The sequence below is a fragment of the Anoplopoma fimbria genome, unplaced genomic scaffold (genome assembly GCF_027596085.1).
Source record: "Anoplopoma fimbria isolate UVic2021 breed Golden Eagle Sablefish unplaced genomic scaffold, Afim_UVic_2022 Un_contig_13029_pilon_pilon, whole genome shotgun sequence".
NCBI lineage: Eukaryota > Metazoa > Chordata > Actinopteri > Perciformes > Anoplopomatidae > Anoplopoma > Anoplopoma fimbria.
Window position 1 is genome coordinate 1 of NW_026553475.1, and position 11,145 is coordinate 11,145.

The 11,145-nt window shown below is 39.6% G+C and overlaps 1 protein-coding gene across 1 annotated transcript; it reads right to left on the minus strand.

The window, feature by feature from the left end:
• Positions 1-119: 119 nt before the first annotated feature.
• On the minus strand, positions 120-5,772 carry LOC129116558 (angiomotin-like; the record flags this gene model as incomplete). The annotated part of the gene is made up of 3 exons (XM_054627409.1): positions 5,684-5,772; positions 5,105-5,250; positions 120-269 (listed from the first exon to the last, which is right to left on the minus strand). Coding segments are annotated over exons 1-3 (384 nt in total), but the record flags the coding sequence as incomplete, so codon positions are not given.
• Between the last annotated feature and the right edge of the window lie 5,373 nt (positions 5,773-11,145).

Here is an 11,145-nt window from a genome sequence, read left to right on the forward strand (position 1 = left end):
TCATAGATACATGTTGCCCCACAGCCTAATAAATAAATTGTATTAAAATAGTAAGAGGCATAAGCACAACCTGGTGCTCTCTATATTTGTTGATGAGCTAAGTAAACATTAAACAGTACCTGCTGTATGCGTAGCGACTCAAGCTCTCTCTCCAGTCTAATACGGAGGCGATGCTCGAGCTGTTCTCTCTTCTGACATGCCGCCTGGAGCTGAGCCAGAGCTTGCTGCATCCTCTCCACCTTTTCCACATAAACCTGCTTTTTCTTGAGCTGCACACACAAACAGAGAGAGAGAGAGAGAAAGAGGTGGGGGGTTAGTTAGGTTATTTGACAGTTCAAGGCATCTGCTACAGGGTTAACAACAAGTTATGAGGAATACAGGACAGAGAATTTTCCAGAAGTAGGGCTGGTTCAGTCGGCATCTCTGCAAAAAAACAGATTGCTTGTTTTCTACATTGTTTTTGTTTATTTGTTGACCAAATCGTCAAAAACATGTTTCAATGCAGCAAATATGCACAGAAATTCTGTTCAAGGAGAACGAGGACAACAAAAGACTTCAAGTATTAATACGTTAGAGATTAATGTAAAATATATATTTTTTTAAGGGTTACAGAAATCCACTGCAATATTAAGTTTTACTTTAATTAAAAATATGGATTCAGCTGATACATAACACAAATGTGTACTTAATTTACCATTTCTTCATGATTCATAGAAATATGCTTATTTTTGGTCAACCACACATTAGCATTCATGTTGACACATATCCAAAAAGAAATACAAACGTGTTTATGCATTTTTATCTATGACTACTGACCGACTTTCCTTATTCACCTTTTGGTTTTATTGGTTTAACAATAAGAATAATAATTTTCAGTGAAGGTAACTGTTTTGAAGCAGAATACATCAAAGTATTGAGGTAAGACAAATGTGCCACTATTTCTTTTCCGAAATACCTTGAATGTTCAGATTGAGAGCAGTCAGTTTACCCCATGCATTAATTGTATTTACACAGCCCCCGGGGGAAATTACCGTATACAATACATCCATTATGTCAAACAGACACTGGTGTCAGATGGCCTGACAATTGAGAGCAGATTTTCCACTAAGCAAGCGTACTTCAGTCCATATATATATCAAGAAAATAAGATGTGGAAGTCGCTTAACAGAGCAGTGGGTGTGATAACTTTAACATATACAGTCTATTCTACTTTTGCTCTTAACTTGGACTTACTATTTTCCTGGATCTAAGAAAAGTCATGTTCACATACCTGTTTACCTTTTCTGGTCCACAGCCAGCCAAAGGTTTTATTCATTTTCTGCCATTTAAATTTACCAAGTACCTTACCATTATTGGAGGTTTGTTACACGTTGTTCTTGACTATAAGAGAGCAAACCTCAGCCATGAACTTCCAAAATGAAGACAATATATCAGGTGTTCCGACAAGGGATAATAACACACTGGCACAAAATATAATGCAAAAATCCAGTCTTTTCTCTAAGAACTCCGTAAACACATGGTTTGGATGGGACACGAAACAGGATAGGAACAGACTAGAACCGACAGTCGGGACTGCAGAAAAAAAATCATTGGTACCAGCGTGCAGACTCTTTAAAACTACTGGAAATGTCTTAGCCCAGTAGCTTCTCTCTTTTCTGTGTAGTTGAAATTAAGCCATTAGAAAATCTGGTGAATTAACGTTAATGACTGATTATCTGGTGATAGCAATGTAATTTGCTCACCAGCCAAATCCCTTGTATGTGAAAATGTTCTACTGTGAGTATGTGGAAGATGCATTAGATTGTTCAATTTTGCTCATTTAGGGTCTGGCTAGTTTACTTATTCCACCTTGCTACAGCTACAGAACATTAAAAAAGCACCACATGACCTGCAGCCTACGTTACTTTAATATGTAGCAGAACTTTACTGTTTTTAATTCTCTGTTCATGAGAGCTGTTAGCACTAATTCCAATCGCTAGCGCCAATCAATAATACTAAACGCGATCGTGAAAGGTCGTCATACCTGGACCCGTATCATGCCTTAGAAATTTGGGGTCCTTGGAGTTACAACATTTTCCTGTTTAATGGCGAATTGCGCAAAATGGACACCACGCTAAGTCAAAGTCGATCTACGTATGACCTTTTAACTTTTCATCATATAGATTGATAAAGTTTGTTAAAGTACAACGCCTCAAACGGAGAAAATTGCCAAAGAGTGCAAAATTACTGTAGCGACCTCTAGTGGTTGGATGGAATGAAAATTTGAGGTTCTGTTTGTTTATGGAAATGTTTCAAATTTCGCAATAATAGACCCAACTGTTTTGAAGTTCTGTGTAATGATTTGCAAAGCCACACCCCTTTGAAGTTCATAGATCCATATCTTTCTAAAAACTTTTGACGTAATTGATACAATAATGATCCACAGAAAATGTTTTAGCAATCACAGAAATTTGAAAAAAGTAGAGCAGATGGAGCTGGACATGTGTGTTGAATTTCAAAGGTTGAAGGGCATGGCCTGTCAAACAGCTAGGGGGCACTAGCAACTCATTTTGTCATAACCAAGCACTGGACCCATAAAAAAATAAAATGACAATCCTGATAAGAATGCCAAATTTTGTGTGGGTTTTTGCATGATAATGCCCTCAAAAATGCAATTCAACGCGGAAATACTGATAATCCGAGCGATTGCCTGTGCTCGTGCCGATATAATAATTGAAGCCGCAATCAGCAATGATCAGGCCCTCGCACCTTTGCGCACGTCTGTGAACAAATTATGAATTGCAAATATTCCACCACTTCCTGTGCCCAGTATGTTTGCTAGAGAACACGCGCAAACATGCATTATGTTGCTCTATACCAAGTGTAAATCACATCATGTAAATTTCATGTATATCAGATTCTGTTTGTCACATAACGCTGATTTCCTGTTGCCAACAGGAGGCACTATGACTTGTAGTGAAAATTGGCCAGTCCAGTGGAGTTAGATCAGATTTTTGCTATATGGGGAATAAATTAAAATGGCTGCCATGCCACGGCTATGCACTTCCAGCAAATGTGAAGCTTTAGATACATTTTAATCACAAAAGTCTTAAGATTGCCTGTTTTGAACAAATTTAAGGTTTTCACACAAATTCACACAAACTTCTAGTTGGGTTTAGATCATTGTCCCAAGGGACTTTTTTTTATTTATAGGTTAAACAAAATGTCATACATCTAGGTGAAACGTAGCACTAGGGCTGCTTTTGAGAATAATTGTAGGGGTCGCTATTGAGGCAATTTATGACTACCAAGCCAAAGAGTCATATTGAATATTTATTTCTATCATCATTCTGTCATACTATGACACGTGCAAAGTTCCATGAGTTTTTGAGCATCCCAAGCCACTGAAAAATCCGCTCCCATTTCATGGCAAATGATGCATTGCCAAGGCAACACCTTCCAACAATAAATCACAACATTCAGGATCTTTAAGCTTTTCTTACAAAATTTGAGGTCGATCTGGTCAACCAGCTAGGAGCAGTAATTCAAATTATAAAACTGTCATTTTCTGTTGACTGATTGTGCAATGACGATATGACAATTTTTACATGGAGATGTCCTCAGGCCTGGATCGGTATCATGCCTTAGAAATTTGGGGCAGACTGGACAATGTACCTTGGAGTTACAACAACTTCCTCTTTCATGGCGTGAGGGGCAAAATGGGCACCACATCACGTTATTTTTATTCTATTTTTATTTTATTGTATAATATGTGTATTTATTATCTGTTTCTATGTAGTTGAGCTGATGCAACACCCCATGCAGATCAATAAAGGAATATAATAATAATAATAATAATAATAATAAGGTGGTTCCATGAAAACTCACAATTTTGATAGCTTTTTATCATAAAGGTCTTTAGATTGTCCAGAACACATTTGAAGTCCATCGCATGACTTCTGTGGGAGAAGTTTGTTTAAGTACAACCCCTAAAAACAGGGAAAATTTCCCAATTTCTCTTAAAATGTTTGAATTACTGTAGTGCCCCTAGTGCTTTAATAGAATGGAAATCGGAGGTTATGCTGCAGATCCACTTAAAATTTGTAACATGTTCCTAATGCCAGCCAACAAAGTTTCTTGTATTTGACGGATTAGAAATGCTCGCAACAGAACCAAACATGGCACACATTTAAATTCCAAAATGTAGTTATATGATGTGGTTGTGGTTCTTGGGATTGGCAAGGGTTCGACCTAGATGTACAAAATTTGGTAGGCACATGTATTACATGTAGACAAAAAAATGTCTTGTGGCCATGCTATGAACCCGAAAGTCAGCAATTTTGAATTGTTCTCTAGGGCCACATAGCAGATACAGTAAGGAATCCACTATGTGGAATATTTGCAATATATCATTTCCTGTGTCACACACGCCACACAGGAAAATAACGTCTAACTCATACACACGGTGTCTTGTGGTCACAGATATTCAGGATGCGTCAACCAGCTTCTCCACCAGTACCTCTGACATGTTCAAAGGTGTGAGGTCACGATCATCACTGCTTGCAGCTTTAATTCATGTTAAGCTCGATACATAGGTCATTTGAGATGTTAACAAGATTCCTGCCTGATTTAACTTATAGCAAAAAACATCAGGGATCAGAAACTTGTCACAGACAAAAAGCAGTCCAAAATTGACTTATCACAGTTCTTCATAACTCCATCTCCATAGTAGCCCTGACATGTATATATTTCTTTGAGGAAGTTCATGCCAGCTACAGTGTAACCTGCCTGTGACAGTTATGTGTGTAGGCTTTTACTGTCCGTTTGAAAGTCCACCTCCCACAGATTCATAGTTGTGGCTCTTTCTGCCATACGGGAAATGTAAAACATCATGTACATTTTAGATATTATCAACAAGACATAACTGGCCTGAGATGATCAGACTACTGTTAGCTGTTTCTCTGTGTCTCTTGTTTAATAAGAACACATCATGGCTGAAATTGTTAAGATTCACCTAGGCTTCTTTATCTAAATCAGTATTTTCTTGTTCTAATGAAAAGGGGAACAAGCAGTCAAACCCAAATCCAACTACCAGCATTATATCCAGTAAGAATGATGCGGTTACCTCCTCCTCAAGCTTGACCACTTTGGCCTGGGCGTTGTTAAGCGCCTGGTCTCTGATCTCGATGTGTCTTCTCTGGTCCTCTGTGGTGGAACGCAGCGCATTCAACTCCATCTCCAGCTTCTCCCTTTCACGGATTGTCTCTTTGTCTTAAAACACATGTACAAACACAATGTTATTTTAATTAGGGCTGTGCAAAAATATCGACAAGGCTTAATATCGCGATGATTTTTGTCCGCGAGTAGTATAGATACATAAAACAAAAATCCTGTTTAACATGGATTCAAAATGTTTTTTAAATTGACTCGATTTACCGTTTGTGTCAAACATCCTCCTCTTCCGCTCCTGTAACGATAGATGTTGCTGCCTAATGCCTTCTAAGCTAAGGCTAGTGACCTCCCGGCCTTTCACATGATCCGTCAAAAATCACAACATGGAATATCACAAGCAAGCAACCGTATGCTGTATAATAACACTGTCCTGCTGACACATGATGGATGTAGCAGTGTAGTGCTTAGGATTTACGAAAAGGAGCAGAATGTGTCAAAACATGGCTACAACATGAGAGGGTGTTGCACTTACTCTGTACAACTAGCTGGGAGATGGTTTTGCGGTTGTCCTCTGAGCAGTCACACTCTTTAGCAGTGAGCTGCTTATTGGCCGTCTCCATGCGTTCTTTAAAACAACAACACACATGCTCAGAGTTGGGAAAAACACACGATAAAAATATAGGCACAAGCTGCCATTCTGGGTTCTAACCTTTTTTTAATGCTTAAAAAGAAAAAGAAAAAAGGAAGCAGCTGAATTGACATTATTAAAATTGCAGGCAGCATCAAGCTGGTTTTGGGCTTCACTAAGCTGACGAAAGTCTTCTCAGTTGGTTTAATTCTCTCTAAAGAATGACTTGGACCAATCACACTCTTCTTTTATCATAACATGCCGCTGTCAGTCCTTGTACACTCAAAAGTCACGCCAGGCATAAATGGGGACATGTTGTACACATGCACTGGATTGTAATGGGTGGCGCCACCTATTGAGCGATTTCAGAATAGTTTTACATATGTGTTTTAACATTATCATGTAACATATCCTACCAGTTTTCAACTCTTGAAATCTGGCATGCCAACAGTCTTGGCGAAAATAGCCGTCTGATTTGGGTGTCAAGCAGTGGTATGAGAAAAGGCCTCGATAGCGCCTCCTTTAAAGTAGCCCTGACATTGCGTTTCACCAAGCTTTAGAAAATTCTGTAGGTATATGCAGGGGCGCCCTGAGGGGGCCCATGATGGAGGGGGCCCAGAGAGGCCCCTAATGATGATGAAATTATAATACAGAAAAAATAATGACACTAAGTTATTATTATTACCATTAAATGCATAATTGTATGTAAAATAGCATCAAAAAATTTTGCCGCTGTGTTGGGGGCCCTGTAAAGATTCTTTTCTGGGGCCCAAAATCCCTAGCGGCGGTATATGTAACATGATGAGACCTACAATACAGTCTCTTGGAGGTATTATGACAGGTAGTTGGCCATTTTGATTTTCATGTCGTTTTTTGACCGTGTCAAGGTGCCGCACAAACTCCTCCTACCGTTGCAACTCATTTCTTGCTCATGAAAAACAAAAGGTGTTTTTGAGGGGTTAAAAATGCTCAAAACAGAAACCAAACTTGTCACAGACTTACATGTAGTTATTAGATATGTTTGTGGTGCTTGGGATTGGCGAGAGAGCTCGATAGTGCCCCCTATAATATTTTGTCGAAGGAGCACTCGCAGTATGATTGACCTAGATGCATAAAGTTTGGTAGGCACATGTAGACTTGGAGTCTCTTGGAGCCATGCTCTAAACTCAACTGGAAGTTGGCCAATTTGTGTTTTTTGCCATTTCCAGGCTCAATCTAAAGACGTGATGAAAATGTATCAAAAGTTAGAGATTTCATGGAACGATGTTGCCCTAGCTTGTTGGCCATTTTACATGATTCACCATTAAAAAACATGCTGTTGTATCTCGACTCTACAGGGAGTTTGCACAGTAAGATGTTTGCAGATCAAAAAATGGATAACAAAAGTTTTCAAATCAGGCTGCACAGGGAGTTTTCATTAATAGTAAAGTGAATTGTTTTGTTGATTTTGGAGCCACGTCGTAATGTAAAGTAATTCATTGCAACGTGACGATTTTGTTAAACTAAATCAAATTGCAACCAGCTTAAGACCTGGCAAAATGACCTGGCTACGCTGCTGGTCCATGCAGTAAATACCATCTAACTTGTGCACGCAATTGCATGGCCGCATCAACCAGAGTCCCGCCAGTACCCTCGGCGTGCTTAAAGGAGCGAGGGCCACGATCAATTCTGCTTGCAGCCTTTTATATATTTTTACAGCCCAAACAACAACGAAGTTATTTGTTGAAATTGATAAGATAATTAGTATTAGGGTGACAAAGGCCCTATTAGGCCTGAGCACCAACAAAGTCAAAGCAGAGGACATACTGTTCTTCTAATGTATATTATTGTTATTATTATTATGTCATTATACACGTCATCCACCCATTCACACCACAATGGCATGGGCTACCATGTAAGGTGCAACCTGCCCATCGGGACTATCTAAGCCTTCACACCCATTAACACACCAATGGCACAGCCTTCCCACAATGATGGCACAGCCTTCCCACACTGATGGCACAGCCTTCCCACACTGATGGCACAGCCTTCCCACAGGGACACTTAACTTGGGGTCAAGTGTCTTGCCAAAGGACACATTGACATGGACTAGAGGAGCCAGGGATCAAACTACCTATCTTCTGATTGAGGGATGACATGCTCTACCTTCTGAGCCACAGCCACTGCCAGTCTGTTAGAATCCTAGTTAGCCCACTAATTAGTTAGGAAGTCAACTTCCTATTTCAGGGCGAATGGTGCTTTTTGCCCTAGCACCACAGCATCATAGGTGTGCGCATCTTTGATATTTTTATAACTTTCATTGCAAAGGTCTTAAACAGGTCCTATTGTGCTATTTTCCGGGTGCATATTTTTATCTCAAGTTACAGTTACAACATGTTTACATGCGTTAATGCTCATAATCCTCTTCTCACCCTCTCTCTGAAATGCTCCGTTGTAGAGCTTGCTCCTCCCTCCAGAAAGCAAAGTCTGCCCTGATTGGTCAGCTAACCCTCTCTGTTGTGATTGGTCACAATCACAAACTTTAAAAAAAAATAAAAATCACAAGATTCTGAAGCTGCTCTCACTCTAGCGATGACATAACGCACTCTAAGCTACGCAATACACACCCATTATAAACTAAGAAAAGGTCTGAAAAAGCATAAAACATAAGTGTGTCCCTTTTGTGGACATGTTGCATGTTTTGTAGCGATTCGCCTGAAGGTTTTTGACTTTGGTCAATTTTTGTGATGAGCCACACACTTTTGAAGTTCATTGGTCAATATCTAGAAGATATCAAAAAGCATTTGATAACCTTTCCCCATTGTTATTCCAAAAATTAACCCTAAGAAAATTGGCAGCAAAATGTGGAAATTCTAGTGGGCGGACCTATGAAATCAGCGGAGCAATGTGTAGAACACATTCAGCTGGACGTGTGTCAAATTTCAACTCAAATGGACTTCTGAGACTGGCAAGTGTTTTTCAGTTTTGCGCCAACTAGTGGTTGATTTGTAATTCAACTTTCAGCGTGTTTTTCAGGTACTCTTGTTGAAATATCATGCAAGTTTTGTGATGATTAGCCCAAGGGTTGTTGACTTTTGTCTGGTTTTGTGTTGATCCACAAAATATGTCCTAATAATAATAATAATAATAATAATCATCATAAGAGTAAAAATAGGTCCTCTGCACGAACTCCGTTGGTGCTTGGGCCTTATTATTAATTCCTGCAATAACAAAGATTCATCACCTGCAGTCGGCCTAACCTCTTTATACCATCTTTCCCTGGTCAATGCGGAATGCAACCAGGGAAGAATTATTGTTGGATAAAATATCTGACCAGACCAGAATTCTCTTTAATAATTAACCATGTGCTTCTGTTTGTCTGAGAAACGACACAAGACTCTGTAAAGAAGTGAGTGTCAACAATAAACAGATTGGGAAGTTCCCTTAGAGTTAATAAATTCCATGCATTGTTTAAATTGTAGTTAATCAAATGTTTTAACCTGTAATGTCTTCAGAACATTATGGACTTGCAAGGACACTTGCACATGGGGACTGGAAGAGCTAGGGTTCAATTAGATCTACCTATCAGTAGATGACAAAAATATTGTTCCAAAACCGAGACAATGACATTATCTGCATAATAATTAGCCAGGTGCGCACAGGTTCTGTCGGAATAGATCAAACAGCACTATCCATCTAAGAAATAACTACACAAGATTATTCAGAATAATCTTATACTGAATCTGCCACATTTTACAGGTCATCTGAGTGACCTTCTTGGTTCTGAAGCTTCTGTTTGATGAGGTGTTGCTTGACCCGCCAAACAGAATCCATCAGAGTAGAAGCAGCATCAGGAAATTTCCCCTATCTACAACAAGATGCACCAAGATGACCCCTGACCTGAGCGCTTCATAACCAGCTGACACAACCTCAGTATATGTCACTTCCCCAACTCCTTATCTCCCGCCCAGATGGAAGTCTCTGTGCTTCCTGTACGGACTACTCCTATGTCCGCACCTACCTTGGCAAACTCCCTGTGTTCCCTACTGTTACCTCGTCCTTAGGGAGGTATTCAACAAGGCCTGCGGCACAGACCTCCTTCCCGGAAAGGCTCTCCCCTTAGGAAGCTTGTACTCCCTATCGGCCAGAGAGAGGATGGAAATGCAGGAGTACATTGACACTTCCCTCGCACCTGGTATTATCAGGCCATCCACATCTCTTGCTGTGGCCGGGTTTTTCTTTGTGGAAAAGAAGGACAAGTCTTTTTGCCCCTGCATCAACTAGTGTGACCTCAATGAAATTACAGTTAAGAACAGGTACCGCCATCCTCTTATTTCCTCGGCTTTTAAGCTTCTCAAGAAGCTAAAGTATTTAGCAATGTAGACTTAAGAAATGCTTATCACTTGGTGAGCATAAGAGAAAGGGACCAGTGGAAAACCACAATGTAATGAGTTGCTGTAAATTTACGATGGATTTAAAACAGTATCTTACAGTATTTCATAATAACTGTAACATACAGTTAAATATGTATCCTTTGCATGAAAATTAACAGGTAATGCCATTGGTTAACCATAGTGGCAATGACTGTAATCTATCAGCATAATACAGTATTTTCTAGGGGTGTGACGAGATCTCGTGCCACGAGATCTCGCGAGATTAAACTCCACGATATTACCCGTCGTGTTAAAAATCAGTCTCGCGAGACTTCTGAGCTATCCAAACTTCTATTTGTGGCCTGTGGGGGCCGTAATGCGCCTTTGCTACGTCTAGGCTGCAAGAACCTAAAGACGGAGAAGGAAAAGAAGAAGAGGAGGGGAAGCCGCGAAAGCAGCCATAGACGGCCAGAATGGCGGAAAATACCAATATTACCGTGGTAGATGCCCCTGCAAATTTTAAATCGCATCTTTTCAACAGCAGGAGACATAGTCAATGCGCAAAGATCCCAACTGCTGCCAGAGAATGTGGACATGCTTATATTCTTAAAAAGAACATGGCTGTGTAGTAGATTTGGTTTTGCACACCTGTCAGACTTATTTAAAAAAGTTTTGTTTTTCTTCTTCCTGTGTTTCACCCTGGGTATCGAGTGAAGCCGTGCGTACAGTATTGGTTATGTTTTGATATTCTGACTGTTGATAATGCTATTGCACTTTAATTTAATTTATTTTACTTTAACTTTTTTAAATTGTAGTTTAAGTTTCTAAGTTAAAGTTCTAAGTTTAAGTTAAGTTCTTAAGTGTTTAAGTTATAATATAATATATAATAATCGGTTAAATAAAAGTCTGTTCCAGTCATATATTTTGTCATTGTAGTTTTCTTAAAATATCGTCTCGTCTCGATCTCGTGAACCCAATATCGTGTCTCGTCTCGTCTCGTGAGCTGAGTGTATC